The 27,076-nt window shown below is 42.2% G+C and overlaps 1 protein-coding gene across 2 annotated transcripts in view; it reads left to right on the top strand.

Moving 5' to 3' along the window:
• CPS1 (carbamoyl-phosphate synthase 1) overlaps positions 1 to 26,564 on the top strand; it is a 94,675-nt gene extending 68,111 nt beyond the window's left edge. For both annotated transcript variants that reach the window (XM_085299303.1, XM_085299302.1), the window contains exons 26-38: positions 2,434 to 2,628; positions 3,217 to 3,284; positions 6,205 to 6,280; positions 8,774 to 8,851; positions 9,833 to 9,940; positions 11,119 to 11,208; positions 12,416 to 12,586; positions 15,166 to 15,240; positions 18,138 to 18,236; positions 23,103 to 23,162; positions 24,089 to 24,201; positions 24,768 to 24,897; positions 26,102 to 26,564. In XM_085299303.1, the coding sequence (XP_085155429.1) occupies positions 2,434 to 2,628; positions 3,217 to 3,284; positions 6,205 to 6,280; positions 8,774 to 8,851; positions 9,833 to 9,940; positions 11,119 to 11,208; positions 12,416 to 12,586; positions 15,166 to 15,240; positions 18,138 to 18,236; positions 23,103 to 23,162; positions 24,089 to 24,201; positions 24,768 to 24,897; positions 26,102 to 26,200 (1,362 nt within the window). In that variant the 3' untranslated portion in view covers positions 26,201 to 26,564. The remainder of the gene's footprint in view (positions 1 to 2,433; positions 2,629 to 3,216; positions 3,285 to 6,204; positions 6,281 to 8,773; positions 8,852 to 9,832; positions 9,941 to 11,118; positions 11,209 to 12,415; positions 12,587 to 15,165; positions 15,241 to 18,137; positions 18,237 to 23,102; positions 23,163 to 24,088; positions 24,202 to 24,767; positions 24,898 to 26,101) is intronic.
• The last annotated feature ends 512 nt before the right edge of the window (positions 26,565 to 27,076 follow it).

Genomic DNA, 27,076 nt, shown 5'->3' with positions numbered 1-27,076 from the left:
GAGTCCGTATCTGTCTGCCCACACTGCTCAGTGGTGCAGTCCTGCTCCTAGGAGGGCAGTGGTGGTCCTTAGGTGAGAGTGTTATTTGGGAGATAMAACAGAGCTGTAGGAATTCAGGCTGAATGCTGAGTCTCGGTTTATGGCTGTTTCTGAGTAAAAATGAATACCTGAGCCTTTGCTCTCTGTTTGCGTAAGTCATCCCCTCTACCTTCTTGGAATTGGAGTCCCTTAGGCTATCCCAACTTCAGTGTAGGCAGTATTTTGATTTTACAGGCTCAGTGACTGGAATTGTTTTGAAGGAAGAGAGAAGAAACAGAAGGCTGGAAAGCCAGAGGTTAAAATTTGTTTCGGGTGGATGAAGCCAGCTCTGATGCCRTGGGGCAGGCCTAATCGGGCTCATAACAGCCCTGTCCTCGCTGTGCGCGCGACGACCGAGGCGTGCTTTGCTCCCGGTCCAGGCGCTCACAGGCGGTTCCTGTCGGCCAGCAGCTGCGTGTCAGCCCGTAAACAAGCGCTTGGGGAAAAGCAAGACACGTGATTTCCAGCGCTATATATTAGCACTTCAGGCAAATGAGTAATCTCGTCACCCTTGCAATAATAGGCACTACTTACAGGCCAGGCTTTTYTTAGTGGATCTTTATTATGGTAGGAAATTAACCATGTTAATTAAGTTAAGCCGGGTTTGTATTAGCGTTTATCATCTGTTTTTTTTCTGAGTCAGTTCTAGTCCATCCTGCTCGCAGCTTACAAGCCTCCACTCTAAATCCCTTTAAATCCCTCGTTAAGAAGTTGCWTTTCCAGGAAGGCCAGTGGTGTTAACCTTCTGCAGGAAAAAAACATACTWCTTAATTAAAAGAACATTGATACTCTAAAAAATAGAGCCAAGCTGTGGATCRCCCTGTGCACTGAGTGTTTGATTTATGCTTCTCATTTGCTAGAGGTGGTCAAAACTGTGTAAAACACATCTCTTGGTTCAAAAGAGCCCTTCAGTACAGCAGTGCTGTAGGCCTAATTCTTCTTTGAGCAAAGTTTCATGAGCTTTAGATTGGAAGTACAGTGACTGTTATTTAATTACCCTGAATTATTACATGATCTAAATGTAATTCAAATTGTCATCATTGTTGCAGGTACTCTAAGGCCTATTATTCTTACCACTGAAAAATTTCATGCCAGATGTCTTGAACTTGAAAGCYGTAGAGATGATCTATGTAGAAAATGCCCATATTTGCACCTGAGAAAGGATGTATATTGCAAGCAAGCTCACCTGTCTGTTTGTTTTATGCCACTTATTATTTTCTCACTTAAAATGTTCTGGTCACGCAGTCAGAAACACAAAATATGCCGTTGTGGCTGAAGGATGCTGCATGACCTGATCTGCCTCATCTGCTTCAGAAATTGAGGCACTTGCAAATCACCTRCATAGAAAGGAGCTTGTTTCTGGCTGAATGTGAATGTGACTACCAAAAAGAGCTAGTCAAGAGTAATGAAGAGCAATGAAAATAAAGGGTTAAACGTGTCCAGAATAATTCACTCTCTCAGGCTCTCAGACAGATCGGCCACTGTTAAGCTAYACTCTGCTTTGGTTTGTATGAGCCAGCACAGGGTCAGCAATGAGTGCTCCTTAAAGGTTGGCTTCTGGGGTTGGGGAAAGTTATTTGCTTAGCAAATAACTGTGCTGGCAGAAAAGAAAGGACTGCTTCCAGTTGTTTTCCATTGCCCTTCTGCTGGAGGTTACTGCCTTGCAACTCTGTATTAATAATAATAATAATAAAATAAAAAGTTTGCATGAGGGCCTACTCAGGCGTTCCCTGAAGAGGAGTGAGGGAGGAGAGGCTGTTTTCTCTGAAGAGCTGGGCCAAGGGAGAAAGGGCCTAGAACACCTTGTTTGTTTGTGCTGTTGTGTCCGGAGGTCACAGCTTGGGAGTGGGAGCAGGCTCGGCTGAAGGAACGGTCCCCATGTCTGCACGTGGAGAGCCTGGGGGACAGCTGACCCCAAGGAAAGGAGTGTTACGTTTTGTTGGCGTAGCTGCAAAGCTAGGGAGTGCCTGGCAGCCTTGGGGCTTATCCTCACTGGGAAAGTAGAAGCAGTTAAACAAGAACTGAAAACAACCTTAACGGTCTGTGGTTCTAAGAGAAGTTATAAACTCTTGGCTTAACATCCAAAGGCATGCGAACAGTGCAGGCTCCWGCAGCTTCTGAGGGAATTAAACTTCAAGTTACTGCTGTGTGCTGAGAAACATCAAGCAGGATTCTGGGTTTTTTTTTAGGGAGGATACACTCTGTATCATGCTTTACTGCCTGGGTACCTCTGGGTCAGCACATGTATGATCTGCCTTTGCTGAGAAATAGTGTAATCTAAATGTTGTATCTTATAACAGCTCTTAATGTTTAGTAAGACTGAATGTGACTGTGCTACTTTCTCTCTGCCGACAGGGGTGCCRTGGTTGCATTATTTCTGTAGGTGGGCAGATTCCCAATAACTTGGCTGTGCCACTGTACCGGAGTGGAGTGAAGATCCTTGGCACGAATCCTTTGCAGATTGACCGGGCAGAGGATCGCGCTGTGTTCTCGGCTGTTCTGGATGAGCTGCACRTGGCCCAGGCCCCCTGGAAGGCAGTCAGCACATTGGTAGGTCGTGATGTGCAGCTGGGAGATGATATAGTGGCTCGAGGTTTTTATGARCATCTCCTCAGGGGGACTGACTTACTGATAAATGTTGAGATTCTGAAAATGCTTAACATTCAGCAGTTTTTAAACTGCCAAGGTTCATGTACTTCCTGATTCCTGCTATAGCTCAGGTCTTCCTGCCAAGCTGTGCTTTGAGGGAGTGGATGGAAATTGGAAGGGAAGTGTCTTTAAATCTTCCTCACAAAACWTGGGGAATATACCCAGCAAAAGTTAGAGCCACTGCTAAGTTTGTCTAGTTTATCCTGTTGGCCTTTAAAACTATGCTAGCAGTGGGAGATTGCAAAGGAACAGCGATCTGACAGCACCACTCTTTTTCCCTGCTGAAGTTCTCTGGACAGGGGGAGTCTGAAGATCACAGCTTTGGAATACAGAAAGAGTCTATTYGGTTCAGCTCAGGCTGTAGTCCCCCAGGATTTTTTTCCTGCTATCTTAATTGCTAGTAAAGTGCAAATGCAGCTAGACTTAACATTTTGGATGTGACTTGAAAATRTTTTCATGTTTACAGCATGTTTTCCTCCCTGTCTTTAGAAAGATGCAGTTGAATTTGCAAGCTCCATGAGTTACCCRTGCTTGTTGAGACCTTCCTATGTTCTGAGGTAAAGCTCAACCATTAGAGCTCATAAAGTTGGATGTATGAACTGAAAAAGCCCTGTCAGGGCAGAGGGGAGAAGCATTTCATGGCACGTACAGAAAACACTGTGCTGGGTACAWGCAGAATAAAGCTGCCAGGCTTAACAGGTGGGACAACTGCTCAAACCAATGAAGGAAGTCAGTGGATCCCTTGTATCCCTCAGGCACAGAACAAAGATAGGCTATGATCATGATAGTGTTTGTTTAACACAGTTACCTTTTTCATATCTCAAGGCCAAAACCATGAGCCATCTGGGATATTCCTTAAGGCCYCTGAGACTACTCCATTGAGTCTGCCTGTGCAATTAAGCTAGAAGATTGTTTGCCACCAGTAAAACAGAAGGGAACATGCTGAGGCCATTTAGTGGGGTTAGCATCTGTTTCCAGAAAATGACAACACATCTTCTGAATGCAGCTTCTGATTTGCAGGGCTCCACTGCTTACAGGCATATTTTATATCTCTTGCACTTTTGCAGCTGCTTCTCTTTAAGAAGATAGTGCACAGGACCACACAGTTCAGGCAGCTAGACTTTTTGAAAGAAGTTGCGTGAGCACACACAGAAGCTATGAATGATCACTCTTTTCCTCTGTGAGGAGTTTCTTCATAGTTGAATGACTCTGCACAGACAGTTTGGGCACAGTTAGTAAGTGCAGATAGAATTGGAAACAGGATCCTTTTAACATGGAAGAGGAGCACATGTCAAAATGAAGGGGCATAATACTCATTTTCAATGGAGTCCAAAAATCATAGAATCATAGAATCAGTAAGGTTGGAAGGGCCCTCTGGAGATCTTCTAGTCCAACCTCCCTGTTCAGCAGGGTCACCTAGAGCATGTTAGACAGGGTTGCATCCAGGCAGGTCTTGAAGATCTCCAGAGAAGGAGACTCCACAACCTCTCTGGGCAACCTGCTCCAGTGCTCCGTCACTCTCACAGYGAAGAAATTCCCCCTCACRTTCAGGCRGARCYTCCTGTGGTTCAAATTCTGCCCACTGCCTCTTGTCCTGTCACATGGGACAACTGAAAAGAGTTTGTCCTTGTCCCCCTGACACCCTCCCCTCAGGTACTTAGACACMTTGATAAGATCCCCCCTCAGTCTTCTCTTCCCCAGGCTGAAGAGGCCCAGCTCTCACAGCCGTTCCTCATAGGGCAGGTGCTCCAGCCCTCTGAACGTCTTCATAGCCCTGCGTTGGACTCTCTCCAGTAGCTCCATGTCTCYCTTGKACTGSGGAGCCCAGAACTGGACGCAGTACTCGAGATGAGGCCTCCCCAGGGCTGAGTAGAGGGGCTGAGTGGAGGGGCATCCCTCCCTCAAGGGAGGATAAAATACTTCTATTGGGGGGGGGGAGAGAGAGAGAGGGAGACAGAGAGAGAGAGAGAGAGAGAGAGAGAGGAGGCTTTCGTATATGTTCAACCCTCAAAGGAAGTATCAAAGAATACTTGAAAGGAAGTATCCTTTAGAAGCTGCAGCTGAATGATGACTTTTTCCATCCGGTGTCTCTTGCAGTGGGGTTGCAGAGCAAAGTTCAGAGCCTCCACTCAGTTCAGGTGGATGAGTTAGRAAGTGATAATGTCATTCTCTAGATTTTTATGGCATGCGCCTTTTGGCCTGTTTCCATATCTATTAAATATAGTATAGGCCTTTTCCATATAAGTATTTGCTAATGCAGTATTTCCAAGGTAGTTTGAGCAATTCAAGGCTGTTCAGGGGGTTAGGGGGRCTTTAGGGAGAGAGTTGAAACTACAGAATGTCAAACTTGAAGAAATAGGGAGTGAAAAGCCCTAGCACAGCTTACTGTCTGGYTTCTATTTGCAGAGCAGCAGCCAGCCCGCAGCTATGTTCCTTCATGCTTTGAACAGTTACAGCCTTTAATATTTGCCAATTGCCTTGGAAAATTAAATGCATTTCCCTCCCTCCCTGACTTGTGTAGTATGCGCCAGCTCATGTCGTCACTGATATGAGTGACATAGGTCTTGGGATTTAATTGAACTCTATTGATTTACATCAGCTGAAGATGTAGCATGGTAAGTATAAGTAACTATAGGTACTTGTAGCTATTTATCTTTGGTGAAAGTGACAGATTTCTACCAGATTTCCTGGGATAGATCCTTCCTCCACTTTTCCTCGTGAACTTGCCCACTAAACCAAAGGAGAAGCTGAGCAGCAGTGTGGTAAAAGTGGTTAATGTGGCACCTTTTAGAAAAGCTTCTGCTATTTAAGAGCGAGCTGAATTACTGATTCCCAAACCATTTTTTTCTAAATCTCCTTCTCTGATATTACTGGCAGCTACATTTCAAAGTATATGGCTTTCAGATGCAACATTCAGGCTTTGGAAAGCCTTTAGGGGATGGGCATAGCAAAATAATTCCCCAGCAAAGAACAGTCCATCTGCTTTCACAGCCATAACCAGCACCTGAGGCCTGGTGCTTTCCTGGGTTCCTGTCACTGATGAGCACATGGGCTATAGGTGGGTCATGCATCTTTCGAGTGAGCTGAGAGTTAACCTGCATGTGTAMTGGCAAAAGGCTGCGTCTTGAGCAGAGATCTCTGGCTGAGTGACCATCTCTTCCAGCTTGAAAGGAGCTTTAAAGGCCTGTATCAGAAAGGGGTTTTGGCAGCAGTGCTAAGGCTCTACAAGTGCAGTTCTTTATTTGATCCTTTTCTATGGTTCTGGTGGTCACTTGTCTTCTCTAGGAAGTGGAACAGAAGTCCGTTCACTACCACTCTGCATTGCTCTCAGTCAAGAGAGGAGCAAGCAGCTTGCTTGGCTAGTCTTTCGCATAAAGATGGTTGGCAGCCCTGCACTCCACTGTCTTAGCACTCTGATGTCTCCCTTAAAGCCACGAGGAAAGCTGACCTATTTTCTTTGCTTTGCGTTTCTCACAGTGGATCTGCAATGAATGTAGTATTCACTGAAGAGGAGATGAAAACATTCTTAGCAGAAGCCACCAGAGTCTCCCAGGTATCAGCCCTTGCTCCGTCAGTGCTTTTGCTTGTCCTGATGTTTGCTGTGTTTGTTCACCTGCACTAACTTTGTTTTCCATTTTTTTTCTTTCTATATTGCTTTTTCCCTTGCTCTTTACCTTCTTCATTTGGGGAGGAGCCAGTGAGATGTGACTTTGTCCACTCAGATTGATCTCTAAAGGGCAGACTTGGAAAGCCTGTGCAAGCATCCTCACTCATACCAGTGGGATCCCCTCATGGAKCAGGGACAGCAGTTAGATGTACCCGGGCTGCTATTTCTGAGCAGTTTGTTATATAAAAGTCAATATACGGTAGTGATCTGGGACCCCGCATATCCCATCCAAACTTGCTAATAGCAAGCTAGGCCAACCATGATAGCACTGAACTTAACTTTCTCTTAATTTCTGAACCATTTTGCCTGGTTTCTTTAAACTTTATGCTGGCATCTCCTCTCCCACTGGTGATGTGGGTCATCTTGGGGTTTTTTTTGTTTGTTTGTTTTTTCTCTTCAATCCATTTCTTAAGTGCAGAAACCTTTGCAAGTTTTTGATACGACATTTAACTCTCCAGATCACGTACTGAGTTCCATTTTCCTTTGATACCAAAGCAGGACTGCTCCCTGCTTACTGTTAATCCAGTGGGATTGTTGATCTGCAGAGTATGTAATGTAGAAGATGAAAGCTCTGGTTTCTTTGCTAGAAAAAAAGACTAAAAAAATCTCCAAATTTATTTTTGAAAGACATTCAGAAAAGAGGGGGATTTGGTCTTGTACATTGAAATTTAGAATAGTAAAATCTGAGCAATTTCCCAAAGACATGAGTGCTTCAGAACATAGTAAACACAATTCAAAGCTTGAGTTTCTTCTATACTTTACATCAGTATTATTGTAATAAAGAATGTTTGGAAAGCTGAGAAGGTGGGAAGAGAAAAACATTAAACAATTGGGCTTGAATGAGGAACATACAGAATTTTGAATCTGGCTTTTCAGCAGTCTGAGTGTGGCCTGGTGTCTTAGTCTGTTTTTTGGGGGGGTGGTTTTTGGTTTTGTTTTTCCTTTTTTGCCTAGTCCTTATTCAGAACAGTACTGAAGCACAGTAAATATACTGTCACTGSACCTGCTTCTAAGCTAGAGGAGATAACTGATAGGCATTTTTTATACTAGTCAAGGCTTTGTGGGCTGTGAGTGGTTCCAGTGAAGCTAGCAATATTACTTGTGAGCATACGAGTGAGTATGAGCATGTCTGTGAGACATGGGATTAATTTTTCTGGTTACGAAAGCTTTACCTAAATCTGCTCCACCTAGCAAAGCTTCTCCAGCTTAAGAAATGCCTGACTTGTGTTCTTCTGTTGTTTTAGCTACATCACTATTATGCTGTTGCCTTTTCATGGCATTTAAACTGTCAATGATGCTCAAAACTTCTTGGAAGAGTTGAGACAGATTTGAATAAACAAGACTGAATGCACATGTAAAACCTTCTAGTGAAAAACTGCAGCAAGTCAGAACGTTATAGGACACAAGCCACTAAATTTATGAAATGGTGTAGGCTGTGACATTGTCCTTGTCTTTGAATTTACCCTTGCACTGATAAATGTAAGAGATTGTTCTTGTAACTTTTGAAGTTGCTTTATATTTTTTCAAAAGGAGCCTTCTGAGCATGCACAGACCGTCATTTATTCAATTTTATCCTCTAATAAATAACAAGCAGTTAATAGTGGATGGGACAGGTAAAATGTTGAGTCATAAAAGTGGCCTGGAAAAATGCTGTGGATTAGATTTTAACTGTCTTCTGGAGGTGGTAAGAAAGCCTCAGAGAAGAGTGGGCAGGATGGGCTGGCATTCCAGAGGTGGACAGGAAGAAACGAGTGGAAAACTGTGACTATAGGGGAATGTATTAAGAGTCAAGAGTCACTCCTGGCSAGCTATTGTGTGGCAGCTTCTCCCCAGGAAACTTGGGAAAACAGGCAGAGAAATGAGAAAGAATGGATCTGTTGCCTAAAATGTGCAACTTAACTAGCAATCAGCCACTATGCAAAGTCGTAAGTATGCCAAGAACCAGTTACTGTGTGAACCAGTGTCCCCAGCTTGGGGACTCGGGGGCTCAGAGGGAGGAAGGAGGGAGATAAGGGACATCCTTGGGAGACAAGATCAGAGGTCACTCAGTCCATGCAAGTGTCCTACTGTYGTCTTTTGGGCTATGGTCTCATCTGAAAGCTCTTTATGTATTTGTCTCAAATTTCCCGGTCATGGTGACAAATTGTGGAGGACTCAGTCCTGCTTGACTAATGCAGCAGCAGCTTTGGGGAGATTATGCCAGGTTTGCCCCATTGTTTCTTTGGCAAAGTTCACCTGTCTGCGGAAACAGGGATATTAATAACTGGTCGTGTGGGATTCTRCTTCCAAAGCTTTTTCCAATGATGAATAGTGGAACACTTGGATGGTCCCCAAATACTCTCAAATAAAAGCTTTCTTTTTTTCTTGCCTTGATGACAGGATCACCCTGTGGTGCTCACTAAATTTATTGAAGATGCCTGCGAGGTGGAAATGGATGCTGTAGCCAAGGCAGGAAGAGTAAGAATTTTGCTTTGACTTAATATTTAACTTCTTTAAATCAGAGGCTTGCAAAAATGTGTGGTTTGAGTGTTTTACTATACAATCATGAGGTTGTACTGTGTAGGGTAACAAGAAGAGATGAATTCATCTGAGGTCTAAAAAAATTGTGCTTGCAAAACTCAAGACACCCTTWCGCTATTGTATGCATATAACTACTTACTTTTTAAATGTCACTTAACCACATGAATGAATCCTTTAGAAAATAATTTTTATTGGATTTACAAATCACTGGCTTCACAARTGACTTGCATCAGAATTATATCAGCACTCATTATGATATTGCCACAGTGGTTTTATTATTACAACCTCATCTTGTATTTCATTACTAACCAAAAACAATTCTCTCAAACAACCACAAATTTTTCATATAACAGAAATGCTCTGTTTTCAGTCTTCCTTTTTATCCAGCAGGCAAGATCATTACCTTTTTGGGTATCAAGGTACCGCAACTTGATGCAATTCATTTAACTTAAACTTCTTAGGTCTGAACTTCCCATGCTTGCATTTCTATATGATTAACCTCTCCCCAGGGAGTCAACAGATAGGGTCAAATGATGTTATTACACAGTTGTTCCTACTGGAAAATGGCAAGATCTTAGAGAACTGGTTTAGAGGCTTTTAATTAATTTTTACCTTCTGAGTCAAAAATTTGTGTTAAGAGGAGGGAAGTGAAAGGACTTCAAGACTGTGATAGGTTTKAGCATGTTTGCAGTTTGCTGAGCTATAGTATGAAAGACACTAGCATCATCCCTTCATCCCTATGTCCTGTAGATGCTTCAGGCCTGTTCTCTCCAAGAGCCTTTTCCTATCTCTTCTCTTTTGGATACAGCTCAGTTCAGGAGTCTGTGCCACGCTGTACCTAGAAGAGGGTATGGAGATGGGGGGACAGCTCGTGAGATAGAGTGAGGTGACTAATTGTTCTCTCGGTGCTGTGCGCAGGTTATCTCACATGCCATTTCAGAGCACGTGGAGAATGCTGGTGTTCACTCTGGAGATGCCACCCTCATGTTGCCCACACAGACTATTAGCCAGGGAGCTTTGGAGAAGGTAGGTTTGGTCCTAACACCGAATGRCGAAAGGAAAATAAGAGCTTGAATCTGCTTCCCCCTTGCTTGGGAGAACTTCCTTTGATTTCAGGAGAAATCAGCTCAGTTTTTTTAAAGGCCAGTGTGATTTGTGCAAATGTAGCATGTCAGTACACCCCCAATGAGCAGCTGTAGTATGTGTGGAGTCGCCTGAACTGTGGCCCATTCGTTTAAGCAGCAGAGGAAGAACATACTTCCTGGATCCACTGGAGCGTTTTGTTTTGTTTTGTTTCTGGTTTATTGTTTTAGGACAAGCTTCCGTGGCAGCAGCAGAGCAACTGATGCGTATTTGTGCCATGGTTCTCTTTCCCCTTCTTTAAATGATTAGACCAAGTTGTATGACTACCTCTTTTGAATCGAAAGAGCGTCAAAATGAGTGAAACTCGTCTAATCTTCACTTATTCCCTCTTGAAAACTAAATCTAGTGATGCAGAGTCAGCTTTCAAAATGCATTTTCAAAACAAAGTAGGTCATTGCCCATGATGTCCTTCTGTAAAGGTCTTGCTTTGAAGCTAGTAAGAGCTGTAACGGAATGGTCTGTGCTCCACTCTGCCTACAAAGATGTCTCAGGCCTTGTTCCTGAAAATAATTACCTCCTGAAACTAAGATATTCAAACATCTGTAGCAAAGTAGAGTGTTTCCATGACAATCGAGAAAGTAAGACCATGATGTTTTTTCCCAGTTTGCTGCTAACTCAGCTCCCACTAATCCGTGATGGGATGGGCAAGTTGGTGAAAGTCTCTTGGGAGACCTGCAAACCAACAAGTTAATCTCAAATGGCAAAAAACTTCATTATTTCACCAAGAAACATACACAGGCTCCAGTGTGCAGTGCTGGGATTGCTACTGACAGGACAAGCTTTTTGCACTTTCTCACACGTGCAAGCCTGTGCAGAACTGCCATATTACTTCTGCCTTACAATGGAGCTCTTGTTTCTAGATTACTAGGCAAATTAAACACTTTGCTTCTGAAAGATCATACTACTGCTAAAATAAGGGTATAGGGAAAAGTTAGGCTTGAGCAGAGGGAAGTTTAAAGGAGTGCACATGTGAGGTGATTTATTGATAGGTTACTGTCTATTTGGAGGGGTGGTTAATTTTGTAATGTATATTTTAAATTTTTATTCCTTTATTTTTGTAGGTAAAAGCTGCCACAAGAAAGATTGCAAATGCCTTTGCCATCTCTGGTCCATTCAACATTCAGTTCTTGGTGCGAGGAAATGATGTGCTGGTAAGGGCTCTTCTGACTATGGGAGCAGACTCTGCCCTGGGCATTTTGGTGCATAGTTTCTACAGTCCCTTATCACAGAAGCTCTGAGGCAGTAGCAGTAGTGGGTTTCAAAGCTGCTTTGTCTGATGGTGTGTGGATTGCTTGTGCCACTCCTGTGTCACACAGTTCTCAATGTGCAGGAGGGAGCATCCTCTCCTGCCAATACAGCGCAGCCATTGAGGGTTAAGCAGGTCTGATTGCCTTGTCTATCAGCAGTAGCTTTAGCTTCTCTGTGGGCTTTGGTCTTTCTCAAAACTGTCAGTTTTGAATATGATAGATAGCAGGAGACCTATACCCCCTCTTACGAACTGAAAGCCATTGTTTCCGACRCTCTGATAGCCTCTCTGGTCTTTGGCTAGTTTGATCACTGCAGCAAGCCTTCCAAGTCACTGGAGAGAAAGCAAGATAATTTAAGTGCTTAATCCATTAATATAAGCCATTAAGATGGTTATCTAAACAGTCTGGTCTTAGCAGCTATCAATAGCAGAAGTACAGCAGATGTCTGGCCCTTTGTGGTTAACAGGTGGCATGCTGTTGCTAATGGAGGAAGGTCAAAGGAATGAGAGTGGAGTAGGACTGAGGAAGCAGTGAATGGAAAGCCTGACATGGAGTGGGGAGATGTGTTATTGGCAAAAGATCCTGCCTGGGCTATGAATTGAGAAAAATGCACTTGTAGCTCTTCACCTTKCTTTTGGTTCACACACAGTTTATTACTCATAGTTATTCAGAGACTCCACAGAGGGAGATAAAGGAGTCTTTYGTTCCTTGCTTTCCTTCAGCTGTGTTTGCCTCTCTGGATTACCCCTCTTTTGCTTCCACCTTCTTTTTTATTCTTCTCTGCCACCTTCATTCTCRCTTGCAGCGATTCCTCTCTTGCTAAAGAACTCCATAGTAGGCTTCTCAGCAGGATGCAGAAATTCTTCCTTTTTTCTTTCTTGGGTCACTGAATATCAGTGAGGAAAGTCAGTAACAAATGATTGCCCTGTCATTCATGAACCAATACCAAGGAAAAAGAACAAGGAGAGCAGAGTATGTATGTGCCTGTTATTTGGCAATCTGAAGAGTATCTCTGCAAAGGGAAGGACAAATTGCTTTCCAGAAACCTGGATCAATCTTTTTCTTCACTGCATGATGCCTAATCCTGATATTTCTTTTTTAATCTCAACAGGTGATAGAGTGCAATTTGCGGGCTTCACGCTCCTTCCCTTTTGTATCCAAGGCTCTGGGTGTGGACTTCATTGATGTGGCCACAAAAGTGATGATTGGAAAAGAGGTTAATGAGTCATCCCTCCCCACACTGGAGCATCCAATTATACCCTCCAGATATGTTGGGATTAAGGTACAGTTTCAGAAAGAAGAATGCCAAAAAAAAAAAAAAAAAAGCAACTGGCACATTTGTAGGCCAATTAGTACATTAATACCCAGAGAGCAGTTTACTCACTGAGAGAATTGYTATTTGGCTAAAGGCYAAGTGGACCTTTTCTAGTGTCCATTGTGATAATAGACATTTTGAATTTTGCAGAAAATCAAAGGATAATTATTAATTGATTATTAACAGAATTGGTTACCCTTTATTGATTATTTCTAATGACTCTGAATCATGTTTCTAAACTGCCTAATAAATATACACTTGTAGACTTGAATGCTGAAGTTGAGGCCTTTCAGTAATACTATCTGATGATATTTGCGGAGATGTGCAAATCTGTGTTTTGAGTGTCCCCTGATTTTGTGTCCAAGATCTGGGACRTGGGCTTTTCAATGAGCAGAATTCTTTTTACATGCACCACCAGTTAAAGTGTGGRTGAAGGCCTTGGATCTTTTGATTTCAGTGGGGCTGAGATTTCACTTTAAGTAATTACTGAGCTTTTATAGCACCTGAGATACAAAAAAGTACTCTAAATATTATTGAGTGCTAGGTCGGAAACAAAATTAATAGAAGTTTGTAATCGTAAAAATCTAGAACAGCCGTGCAGATGATRTGATGGCTAATATGAATTGTTTATACAGAAATTTTCAAACTTTAATATTTCCATATGAGGTGAATACTGAGAAACAGAAAACAGAGCTAACATCCTTCTAATAAAATGTTCAGCCCATTAAAATGCAGTTGAAATCAGTGGGCCAAGCCAGCTGGTTATTTGCAAGCCAGTCAATTCAGAAGCAGCTTTGCATTTTATTTTGATGCTGTGGATTAACATTTTCTGAAATTCTTACTTGAAATTTTTATTTTTGTTAGTATGATTTATTTTTATAATTTTCTATTTTTTAAACCTGGAGCTTCTGCACTGTTACCAGCTAAACTGTCAGGAGTTCCATTTCCGCTGGGAATGCTGGCTTCAGAGCGGAAAAACAGCAGCACTCCTGAAAACTTGACTACAAAGCCTTTTGCACTGCTTGTGTTCTGTATGGATTTGTCAAATATAAAATCCTGCTAATGCCTTTGGAAATGCTAAACTTGAAAAACATACCAGTTAAACCTGGTTCTTGTTATTCATGCATCGTATTTTCTACACTTTCACGTTTTTGTTGCTGGGAATATTTCTATGGAAATGAGATTTTGTTTCTCCAGCGGTTCTTAAATGCCCAGAAAAGAGAACGTGAAACTAATGCCGCCTTTTTCAACATAGGTGCTCCCTTGTGAATTCAGAGTTCCACCACTTAAGCTTTAGCGACTCAAATRCTGTCTTGCCATGTTTGCCTGCAGAGTGGCAGGACTACTGCAGGCTGACCAAGATTAAATACTAGGTAAAGCATGATTAAGTGTTAAATAAGTTTCAGTTGCATTACCTGAGTGCTGACACGTTTTCATATTCACGGCAAGCAAAACTCAGGGAGCTGGTTAGGAGGCTTTTGTCAATTGTTATCATTCGAGACGATGTGTGTGTTAAAATGAATCCACCCTAAATGTCAGCTCTCAGCTTGAGACTGTAGAGTTGGCTGCTGTAGAAAATTACTCTTTACTGGTAAATAAAGCAAGACTGATCTAGAAGGCAAGAATATACGTACTGTTTATTGACACCCTTTTCACAGCAAAATTCTGCTGTCACATTTTAGTTGGTCATTGTTAGGCATCATGAAACAGCCTCCCTCTTGTCTGCAATATTACCCTCAGAGACTTCCAACAGAAATATGGCTTTAGACTTAAATACAAATTCTTTTCTAAGTAGCAAGGATGCTGTCTATATATAAATATCATTAGTAGTTTAAGATGATGGAGAGAGTAACTGTACAGGAAATTATCCCTTAGCAGAACATTCTTGAATGTTTTTGTTGTATACGGTCTGTGTTTGTTGTATACGGTCATTAGCTTTTTACTAGGAAGTTTCTTTTTTCTTTAGTCAAATTCARCTAGAGAACTCTGAGGATAATGAAGGCTGCGATGTCCTAAATCGTCAGAAATAATGATAATGATTTGGGATTTTAATGTATTGAAACAAAAAGTCAAAAAAATTTTGCAGGGAAAAGGGGTAAAATCTAAAAATTATTTGCAAAGTTTCATCTTCCTTCTAGTGAAAGTGTGTTCCTGTGGAATACTTTCTTTCCCGTGAGTGAAAAATTTCTGTTGAAGRAAAGCTTCAGATAGTATCTCTCCTCATTTCATGAATTCGATGCTTCACAACCAACTTAAAACGCGTCTTAAAAATGGTAGTGAACTACCACACATTAGAAATCTGCCATCAGAATGTGAGCAGGCTTACAAGACTTAGGAGGAAGATTTATTGGTGAAATGCATGTTTATTTGTTCCAATCCTTCATCAAGATGCTGGGGAAACTCATTTGCCAAGTACTCCTTTGCTTATCAGACTTGATCAATGCTTATTTTAGATTAAGTCATCTCTCTCTCTCACTGTCACTGGGTTTTCTATTGATCCATTAAATTTTCATTCACTGCCTTTTAATTTTCCTGTCTTTCACCAGGCCCCAATGTTCTCCTGGTCCCGGCTGAGAGATGCTGACCCTGTTCTTCGATGTGAAATGGCCTCTACTGGGGAGGTACAGTAGCTTTTTTGTTTTGTTTTTTAAAACCAAGTAATCTTTAAACATTAATCTTTAAWTATTACCTTATAGCCTGAATCATAACAGAATCAATAGGTTCTTCAGAAAAATATCTTTCCTATCTGTAAAAACATTGTGGAGAACCCAGTTTATTCAACCACTGGATGTCCCTCTTTAGCTGTGTCTCAGGTTCCTGAGTTGGACCTGCTTGGTGTGACAGCATAAAATGAGTTTCTTTAAGAGCTATGGGGTTCTGGGACATTCTCAGTGTGCCAGTCCATTTTATGACTCACCTGCTTCTTGACAGACAAGCGTATGCCGCTTTCAAAATCCCCATTGAAGCGTATCAGAATAGCAATATCAAGACTTCAGGTCATGACCATTTGGTCCTGGAACATACTGTTTAATGGCTACAAGTGTGTGTAGTGATATTTTTGTTGTTACCTGGTATCAGCATATGTCCCAGGGTGCAAAAGGTGAAGAAGAGTGAATAAAACGTGATGGCTGCAGGACTGAGCCTAGGGAGGGGAGCGACTTGACTACTTTGCCCATTCTGTCTACAGGTCGGGCTCTGACGGGCTTCTGAAACCTGTCTCTGCCGTATACTTGGGCACACTGAATCAGGCCCAAAGCTGTTCCGACTCCTGCGTAGGCTTGGAGCTCTCATATGATGAGAGCCCTGACCTTTAAGGGGTATAGATTTTCCTATACGTTATTCAAAGAGATCTTAACCCTAATCTAGAGTAAAGAAGCCTCCAAGTTTGTTTACAAGTTATTGCTGATTCGTCAATAGATTTTGTAGACATATCCACGTGATCTTTAAGCTTGCTAGCTCTGTAGTTTCTAGAAGAGAGTTGCAGTAGCAAGGGGCTACTGGACTGGAAAGCCCACTTAAGAARTGCTTAAATACTGAGATCATTAGAGTAGGTTTAGCTCTGCTCTGTCTTAGCTACACAGGTAGCAGAGCCTGGGTTCCGTTTGACATGAGCTTGAGTACGTCTGCATGAGCTGTTTTCACAAGGAAAGGCTTCATTTTCATATGAGCAAGCAGCAGACGCAGATACATAGCTAGAATAGCCTTAGATTTTTCTACTCTCTCCARAACTGTTTTATTCTGCTCTTTATAATGTGTGTGAAAGCAGTATAGCAGAAGATTTCCTCTTAATATAGTTAGTAGGCAGAAAAAAAGCCAAGTATTCTTCTTATTTTCAGAATAAAATTGACTTCACAGAATACAAACCAAAAGAACCCTAAACAAAAATAGAATAAAAATGTAACTAAGAGCAAGAATTATTTTTCTGGGCTTTACAAGGAGTTAGAGATTATCTTGGTTATAAGGGAGGGATTATTAACTTTTATGAGTTGGAAAGATCTATATTCACAAGTGCCATAAAGTGCGACAGTTATGAAGGTTTTCTTATGAGTGAAGTAAGGATAATAACTCTCTTCTGGTAAAATGCTCAATTATTCCTCAAAGACATTTTTAATACATGCAACTTGATTTGGGCTTGAATTTGTCACATCTATTTGGTGAAGATCTATTTTGCTGGCCGTAGCAGTTCCCACATGAGTAGAAATCGCAGTGCTTGGGGTCTCTTGTGTATCCTGGTTGTTCTGACCATGCGGTAGTGACAAACCTCTGCAGGCGGGCTGGAAAGCCCCCTACTCCACGCCTGATGGGTAGGGTGTAGGTGTCCCTAAAAAAGCCTAAGACGTGCATAACCCCTCAGAGCCGAATACACCAGAGAACAGACCTACCATTCAGAGCAGTGTTTTTAGGGAAAAGCTGAGAAACGAGTTGTCATGATATTTTTTCCTCTTCTCTTTGAGGAGTTTTTTTTTGTTTCCTTGGGTGTTCTTTTTCACTTCAGAAGTTTTGGCAAATCGTCATTTGTTCATCTTGCATAAAATACTGTTTGTGTTCGCTATGGTAACAGCGCAACCGCAAATGTGAAGGCTCACTCTGTGTTGGGAAGGACCATGAGAGGAAAAAAGAGCAGTTCTGAATCAGCCCCTCTATCCCATCTGTGTGTATGTGTAGATTTGTTATTTCAAAGAGAAAGATCTGTTTCTAAGTGTTTTTCAACAAACATGGAGTTGGCTAGAAAAAGTGATTGTTTTTCATTTTAAATTTATCAAAAATTTTTGCATTCTTCTTTTTGTTATCAAAATTCCAAATTTGGATGTGGGACACAGTTTAAGTCTTGCAGAAGATCATTACCATATGACCTTTTATAAGCACCTGAGCTCCACAGAAACTTCTGAATGATGGAGTACTGCTATATTTATCAAGTTTTTATTCATATAAAACAGATTGTTTTGAATTGGTGTGATTATTTTGTGATTTCCTTTGGTATGTAACACTTCACCTGCATTTTCTAAGTTTGTGGAGTTTGAATGGATGACCACCTTTAAAAGCCATGGTATCTTTCCACAGGAAATGCCTGGAAGGTCATGACAGCACAAGTGCATGTGCAAGTGCACAAGTTTGCTCTGTATACACACAGAACTGTGCCTGTGTGCATAATGCTCACTGGTACTTATGCATTATATATAATGTTAAACATTTTGCAATGCACTCACAAGTACCATGGAGCAGAAGCTGTGTAAACCATCCACATAACTCATAGAAAAATCAATTGCCGTTACTCCTTGGTGTGCTGTTTGAAACTAAAGTGTTCCTTATTCCTTTATTATTGCTTCATTAAAATCATGAGATTTGTCTGCAGTGATTTTTCTAGGCTTTTTTCTCCTTGCCCACAGACTCCAAAAAAAAAAAAAAAAGCCTGATTCTGTGGTGTGAGGAAGTAGAAACAGTATATTCAAACATTTTATTCCTTTTTCTTTTTAAAGCATTTTTTTTCTGATGCCTTTTTCTTTGTGCCTATTCGCAGGTTGCCTGCTTTGGGGAGGATGTGTACTCTGCCTTCCAGAAGGCTATGCTTGCCACAGGGTTTACATTTCCTAAGAAAGGAATTCTGATTGGAATCCAGGTGAGTCCGAAAAATCAAAGCTGAGAAAGGACTGACGCAGACGGATTCCATAAGTGTTGCTTTATTTTCATTCGTTYATCTTTATGACTTAAATGAGAGCTGTCCACTTAAATGCGTTTCCCTACAATCCGTGTTGAAATGGAGCAGGACAGCGGGAAACAAACACAAACGAGGGATCTTTTGTGGATTCCTTGGGGCTAGCCCACCCCTTTTCTCCACTCCTCATAGTTTCCAGAGGAAGCTGCAGAGGTTTGCTAAARGCCAGTCCCTTGGATCCCTGCAAGCAAAGGCCTGGGACTGGAGAAAGTAGGAGGCACCTTCCTGTGGTGGGTAAAAGTTCACAGATGATCTGCTCAAAGAGACCTCCTAGCTGGAACCAGCATACATCTGTGTAGTTGCACTTCTGCTTTCCCTGTCTTGCCAGAGCGCTTTTGCGCTCCCCAGAGTTCTCTCCTCCTAGGGACTGCATCTCCGATACATACTCTGCTGCTCCAGTGATTCTGTATGAGACTAGAGTCTGAATTTGGGGGCTTCATCTCTTGCTGTCAGCATCCCTCAAAGCTGCTTTATGTGGCTGGAAGTTTAAGCAATGTCGTAGTGAGAATGTCCTTCAATACAGTGGATTCTGCAAAGAGCCTTTCCTGAGGGAGTTCCTGGTGGATCTGCCTTGGGAACAGCACAGCTCCACTTAAAGTTCTGGATCGATAAAGAGGAAATGCATTTCAGGATGAAAAGGTAGCCTGGCAGAAAAGCAAAAGGGTTGGTTTTCTACCATGGAGTAATAACCAACTGTGGGAGATGCTGAAGATGGATATGCTTGTAAACTTCCCGTGGTGTGTGAGTTTCTCAAAAAAATCAGTTGTTTCCTCTTCAGGTAGAACATTCTTAGGCCCCATACAGACAGTTGATTGCCCTCTGCCATATTCCTGTTGTGTTTGTAATAGGCTTATGTCCTACATGATTGCAGAAAGCCAGTAAACAAAGAAGTAGAATGTATTAATTCTCCAAGCAGAATGAGTGCATTAAGTGTGTTGGACTGTCTGTACCAGCCCAGGGTGTGAAGGAAGAATATGAGAATTGGCCAGCAAGGAACATGGTTTCTCCTAGCACAGATAATCACTTTTTCCTTAAGGGGGAGGGGGGAATATATATGTGGGAATTGAAACCATTGCTAGAAGTTACTTCAAATTAGCAGGAAGGTCTTGGCTTGCTACCTAGATAAAGTTAAAAAGTTCAGTGTGAAACTCTGGTCGGTTGGTACTTTTGCATCTAATCACTACAATATCAAGATTTTAAAACAGCTGTTAAAAAGGGGAAGAGAAAAAGCAAGAAAAAAGAGCACAGTGTCTAAAATTCAAGCCTGTTTGCCTAGTAGTAGTTAAAAGGGAAAGGCAGCAAAAAGTAGTTTTAGCTGTATAAAGCATTTGTGTAACTTCTGTGTCAGTATCTGTTAAACTGAGCTAAACGTTCTTTGTACGAAGGTCTTAGGAAGGAAAAAGAAAAAAGAAGAGGGGGATAAAACAACCCCCAGAAGCCCAATCCCCCAAGCCTTTTAAAAATGATGAGCTTCTGTCCTTTTTAATGAGTGGTTTACAGTTCATTTTCTTGTGAAAGAAACTGGAAAACAACAGATCAGTCCCTTAAAGGTCTCTCTCTATCTCAGAAAATTTCTCATACAATTAAACTCCAAAACAAGAAGTGTAATACTAATGTTGAGGACCAAATACTGCTCTCATCTCTCTGGAGTTTGTCCCATACCCACCTTTTGGGTTTTTTGTTTCGGTTTGGTTTTGTTTTTCTTTTTTTTAATCTGGGTCTGCATGCAGAGAGGAGAGCTGAAGCCTCATAAGAGGGGAAAGCTGCAATCCTGATCTAGACCTGACGCATAAGCTACGTGTACTGTCTTCCCCGAGTACACACTGGAGAAAACAGTAGTCCTTCTCTRCAGAAACTAGAGGCATGTGGACAGCGGCAGCAGGTGGGCTGTAAACACCAGCAGCGTTGTTCTCATTTCAGTTGCATACGTGAGGACGTCTGCCTCAATCTGGCAAGGTGCAGCGTGTGCTCGTGGGAGGAGTACTGGCCTAGAGACAAACTAAAGCGGCCCTCTGGTTGCTGGGGACGTCGCAGTATGCAGGAACGCGCATCCCTCTGCTCCTCCAGCTTTCAGCTCCAGCATCATTTCTGTTAGCTGCTGCCGTGCGCTCGGGGCCGATTCCTGGCAGGAGCACGTACACCAGCCCACTCAGTAAACTGTGAGGGAAGTGCTATGTTTCGTCTGCAGTGGATGACATACTCAAAACACACCTCTTCTCGGAGATTTCTTTGCTTAGGGGTTAGCTGCTTTCTCTGATTTTTAGACTGAACTTTTAAGTCCTATGTAAATAGAAATAAGCCTTCTTCCTTCAAATGTGTCTAAGGAGACCCTGACTCAATATATTTAGGTTATTTAGTATAGCACATCTTTGTGTCATTGGTATTAATTATGCAGAGGTGAGAGGAGGTTGCCTTCTTGAGTAGTGAAGTCGCATAGATACTAATCAACAATTAATTAACAATAACAGAGAAGGAGGTCTTAGTTTCCTTGCAAACATGTCACTGGAGTGTTTTGGGGATCAGGACTCAAAGGGCTGTGACTATTTTTTTTTTCATTATTATTATTATTTTTTAATCCATAGCCAAAACAGGTCTCAGTATGCGCAGGGAATGAAAGCTAGCCTTGCTGAGAGACTTTAGGTTGCTGAACTGACGGTTTGCAATTCTATGGTAAATCCTACTAAGGCCACTTAAAAAAGGTGGATAACTAATCACCTTAAAGATCCAAGAGGGAAGCAGTCCTTTACATCTGCGTGACAAYGTGAGGCAGGTTGGGTTACCAGTCTGGTCCACAAACCCACTGGCTTGTCCTGGAGTTACAAGCACTATCTGACGTGGTGCATCCCGAWGCTCCCCGGGGTTTCAAAGGCTCCAAGGGCAAATGGAGCATGGCTGCCTCACTAGACAAGCGGATCTCTGCCGGTTTATGCAAGCTGATCATCTGACCTCCTTTTCACAATTTGGAGAAATCTACGATGCTGAAACCCTGARTCTGCCATTAAATAATTTATATTTTATGCAAGAGGAGTTGAAAAGCTCATTYTGTTTGCTTCCCTGATTGGACTATTCAGTCATATCTCTGGGATAGAGTGCATCTGTCTTGCATCTGTGCTGGTGACCACGAGATGCGGAAAACATTAATGAAGTATTTTATTTTTAAATCCACCATTCCAAGACTGTTATTTCAAGGTAACCTTCTGCCGTATCTGCTGCCTTGGTTCATTAGATGCAAAAAGTCTTGTGTGCTGTACATTGGACTTGGATTCAGTGTTCAAGAGAAGAGATGAGCTACTTTCATTTTGAGCCTGATTGTAGTAAAAACTGGTATAGCTATATTGAAATAGCTGAGGATTTAGTYCTTTACGAATAGCAAGGCATGCTAACATGGGAGAGAAGTTAAAAGAAATGGAACTTTTCCTATAAAGGAAAAGAATACTCTTCTCCTGCAGTAAATATCTTGCACTAAATAAATCTGCTTGTACTTTTCACCTTTAGTAACTAATGGTTTCTTACACAGGTTCTTTCAGTCAGCTTGTAAATCTGCGGCTGCTCCGATGCAAGCTGACAGCTGTAATTTCTTTTCATGGAGAGGCTGTTTTATATGTCACAAGTGCTCAGTACATGTTTGATAGAAGTTTATAATACTGTTGTGAAAGCCAGCCCTCCTGACCAGAAGGCAGAACGGTTCTCTCTGACTGGGAAGCTGCCAACCCTGTCACATTGTATATTTATATTTTTCCAGTTAGTGTACAGAACAGAGCAGCTTTAAAATGAGGTTTTTTCCAGGGTCTGCAGTGTTCAAAAAACTTGTTGACTCCTTTTCTTTGTTGGAAATAGTTCACCCTTGAGAACACTGTCTTGCCCAGTCAGGTTAAGGCCTTCAGTGGCGCCAGCAGAGAGAAGGGAGCTTGCAGTGATCCTATCTGCAAAGGCCCAGACCAGGCTAGGGTTAAAATTAAGATTCAGGTTAGCTTTGAAATGAGAAGGGCATGTGTTGCTTTTGATCTTTTCATTGCTATACCTTCAACATGAAGAAGAAAATACATGCCAGCATCAAATTTCTGCTCACATTTTGCTCTAAAATGGGTGGCACATGAGCAMCTGCCTCTACAAGAGGTCATCTCATCTTTATTTCTTCTGAACAACCGTTGGATCTGGGCATGCCCTATGAGAGAGATTCTCAGAGGTGTCCTAAGTGTCTGAGTAGTCAGGCCCCCATAGGAATGGGGCATCCCAGTCTCTCAAGTGGTTTTGTATTTTCCCTTTCCACGTGCCCATGAGAAATGAACTCRTGCATGAACAGGCTCTTCACTGTGTCAGTTTGCAAACAGAGCATCCAAAGGCAGCCCAGAGCTTGTTCATATTTGCCGTTTGCCAGAATGGAAGGCCAAATCTTTGAGAGGTGGTAGAAAAAAACATTTAATTAAGAATGCTACTTAGTTAAGTAGATGCCTCTAGTTGGTGAATTTGACAAGATGATTGCCCTGATATTAAATATACAGTGCTGTTTTGTAATTGCAGCAAAACTTAATGTGGGAACGCATACCCTGGTGTGTGAGACAAAGCATGTCTCAGCTAGGAGTGACTTTAGGTTTCAGTATCCGGATGATTTTCTTGGCATGGTGCTATAGATACGCATGCGGACTGGCGGACCAAGCACAGAAAAGTGCATTTGCCTCTTTGCACAGTCTGTAGAGCTGTGTTGCCCAATGARACACCTTGTTTCTAAATCCTAGCTTTGATGCTTTATCTGATGAATTTCTTTTTCAGGATTCCTTCCGCCCAAAATTCCTCAGTGTGGCAGAACTACTTCACAAGGAAGGTTTGAAGGTAGGTGGATTGGGTACTTAAAAATCTTCGAGAGCTTTCTAAATCTGAAATGTCATCAGCCAGCTATGGGAAGGAAGAACTTCAGAACTGATTTGAGGACAGAGTAAACAGCGGAAATTTTTAAAGTACAACTGGGATTTTTAGCCAGTGGGTATCACGCAACCGAAAGTCTTCATAATTATTTACTTGAACAAACAAGATTAAGTCACGAGGGTAAGAACAGCCCTGGCTCTGCTATCAGCCTGCAGCTAGGATGTCACATGATAAATCCCTCCAGGTTCTCTAAGAAACAAAACTGCCAGTCAGGTGGTCATGTATGAGAGGAGGGGAGGAAGGGAAAGTCCTTCATGTAGGGAAAGTCTTTACAGTTTGTTGTCTTCAATGGTATTTACAAGCTGTGGCCACATGAATTTTGTTTTGGTTTTCATTCCTATTGTAGCTCTCCTCTATGTCACTTTGCATGTGTATCCTTACTGGAAGTAAACACTATGGTCATAGAAGATTGAGGAGCTTTTTTTAGTATTAAGTGCTGTTTGTGGGTAGCTCAGTGGCATTAGTGTAACTTGGATTTACAGTTCCACCTTTCAAGACTTCGGTGCTAGGCAAGTTAAAAAAAAAAAAAAAAACAATTCAGTCAGAGTGACTGAGCCTAAGTCCTGTTGAAAATCAGAGGGATTTACGTTTTCCTAAGCCACTTAACTGCCTCTGGATGTGTTACTACTATTCATTGACTATCATCAGGCAGCAAATCACAGATAACAGTCACGTCAACCTGTATGTCTCTTTATATGGAGAGACACCCATGCAATGAAAAATGCCCTCCGAAATCAGCTGACAACCAGACTGAACGTTGGGTCCAACCCTCACAGATTAAATGAAAAGTTTCTATATTATAAAGCACACAATAATGTGTTTTCCCTTAACAGCTTTATGCCACAGAAGCAACTTCTGACTGGCTCAATGCTAACGGTATCCCAGCAACTCCTGTGGCGTGGCCATCACAGGAAAGCCAGAATCCCAGGCTCCTTTCGATCAGGAGGTAAGGGCAACACTCAGCTCATCAAAGCTATGTTAACATCCATGAGAGCAAAGGCAAGGTGCAGATTCCTGGTCCTGTTGAGATCAGGGTGGTGCCTTTAATGGGACTTCAGGGATCCATCCCAAAGTTTTGTTTTATATTTAGTTCTGCTTGCAATTGCCACAGCAAGGAGACTTTGGCTTAGTTAATGAACATGTCATTGAATGCTCCTGATGAATATGGCATGGATGTATTTTTTCTTTTTCTTTTTTTTTTAATTGAGAGCGCATGGGATCTGAATATTTAGCCTGTAGTGACACTGAGGCATGTGTTTAACAGAGTTGTGCTGAGCTGTGTGAAGGCTGAATTTTGCTTTGTGTTGTTAAATGGGATAGAAACAAAGCTTGCGTCACAGCTTGGTGCCTTAACCCTTCAATCCTGTGTTCTTAGGATGCGAGACTTTAAAATAACAGCTAAGCTCAAACAAAAATCTTCAGCGTTGTTTAGTTGCCTGCCTGCGCCATTCATTGCAGAATTTTGTTATGCAAGATGGACTGTGATACTATCTTGTGCATTGTCTCGTTCAGGCTGGTAGGGGATAAGAAAATAGATCTGGTGATTAACCTGCCCAACAGCAACACGAAGTTTGTCCATGATAACTATGTGATCCGGCGGCTGGCTGTTGACAGTGGGATTGCTCTGCTCACTAATTTCCAGGTACTTTTCAGGTCATTCTTTCTTCTCTTAGTCACAGGAGCGTGTAGAGCTTTCCAAGCACTCGCAACCTTAGATTTCAGTGTATGGGGACCCTGGTTATCTTTGAGAAGTAATAATGTGTCTGAAAATCATGGCAACACAATTGTTTGAATGTATTTCCTTTGTGCTACTATGCAAATTGTCGTTGCTCAAAGCAAAAAGCAAATTTGGAGTCCTGTACTGCAGCCCAAGATGCTTCTATTTCATTTCCAGTTCAGAGCAAAATGCCTGCAGAGGATTCCCTGTAACATGTTTAAATTAYGAGTGGGAACAGTTTTTTAGTAGGAAGTTTCGCCGGTACAACTCCTTAAAGTTTGGAGCAGGTTGCAGCTGTACTTCCTTGAATGATTCTTAGGGCAATCCAGTTCCAGCACACCATCCAGGTGGAAGTGCTGCCTGTGGGTTTAGTCCTGTTGTAGTCCCCAGCTGCCGAACATTTCGTGTTTTGTCGCTCCTGACAACCCCCTTCCCCTTATTGATGGGGAAGGGACATTTAGTAATGCAAAGTGGGACTCCTGCTGCCAGCAGTACCTCAGCTTCCTTTACATGTGGCTTCAGCTGTCACAAAAGGGCCTCATCTGGCTCTTATTAAACACAGCAGCCAAATTCCTGTTGATTTTAGTGAGTGCTGACTTGGAACCCAATGACTTGAACTGGTGTCTAGCTGTGCAAAATCTTCTGCTGTGATTTGAATGAATGGAGAGCAGACAGTGTGCCAGGATCCAAGTTCACAGACAGGATAATGCCAAGCATGATTACTAGGAATGGGAAATTGAAAACCCATCCTCTGCCTACTAGCAAAACACACTGACAACCAGAAAGGGAGTCCCCATCCAAAATTTATTGCCACACCTGCTTGATACATTTATCTGAACCCTTTTGATTGCAGAGTTCAAATCTCTCAAGTGTGAGAGAGGATAACAGCCCTATTTTCTTTCAAAGGTTTGGACTGTAGGGAGAAACAGCATCTCTTGTGGTACACAGCTGTCTTGCCCAAGAAAGCCAGCATCTCTGGGGCTGGGGCCAACCTCTGTGCACAGTTGCTTTGAAATTGGCATTGACTTGGATGGACCCGCACAGGGTAGCTGCGGGGGGAGACTCTTGAAGTGTGGATCCTGCTCCATTACTCTGCCTTCTGCAGTCGTCCTCTGCTTTATATTCACAGGTGACAAAGCTGTTTGCTGAAGCTATCAAGTACTCTGGGAAATTGGACTCCAAGAGTCTCTTCCACTACAGACAGTTTGACAGTGGAGACCAAGCATAGAAGAGCTATCCCCAATCTGCAATCTTATCCTTTCTGATACTACGAAAGAGAGAGGATCCCAGACCATCCACCTAACCATCTTTCCATCTATTTCAAAGCATCTACAGTATTTGTCTTTCCAGCCTGCAGAAACTAATGCCCAGATGATACTTCTAATTGAGATGTTTATTGGAAAGCCATCCTTTCCCCAGCCTCTTCACCCTCTTTTCCCCATTTCCACTTAGGAGCAAATATTAGTTACCCACTGGTGGGTAGATTCGGATGGCATGATAGCAAAGGTGATGGAAGGAGATGCAATCGATCCTATGGGAGAATAGTTCCTTCTTTTTATAAGAACCAAACCAGCTCTTCCTTCAAAGGTCTTTCCTTGGGTCCATACCTGCAGCCATTCTCATGCTGCGCTGCTGGAGCCTGGCCCCAAGTTTCCATAGAACAACACAGAGTTTTCTCTTTCTGTTGATGATTATTGAGGATTTTACAACTTTCTTCTTTATATAACAATTAGCCTTCCTCCTGCTTGATCCAGTGTGAACATCTGCTGCGGTGCAGAACTGCTGAGGGTCATGACTACAACAGGAGCTCTTTAAAGATGAAAGAATCTGAATCCCCCATTATTCCTTGACAGCAAGTGACAGGCATGATGCAGCTACTTTTTGTTTGTTTTTTAACTCTGGCTAAACATATCTTTTGCAGCCTSCAGTTTTGTTGGGAGAGAGAGGCTGTATGTGTCTGTGCTGGAATTGCTTCCAAGTTCTGTTCAGTCCTTCAGTCTCCCTTGCATTTTTTTTTTCTGTTTTTCTTCCTCCAATTCTGGTTCATCATTCTGAATTCAAGCAGCAGTCCCTGTATAATAAGAGCTCTCTCTTTCTCTCTCTC

The sequence above is a fragment of the Rhea americana genome, unplaced genomic scaffold (assembly GCF_003343005.1).
Source record: "Rhea americana isolate MKP2758 unplaced genomic scaffold, rheAme1 scaffold_15, whole genome shotgun sequence".
In the NCBI taxonomy this organism is placed as follows: Eukaryota; Metazoa; Chordata; class Aves; order Rheiformes; family Rheidae; genus Rhea; species Rhea americana.
The sequence above is the reverse complement of the archived record's forward strand: the minus strand, read 5'-3'. Positions and strand labels throughout refer to the sequence as shown.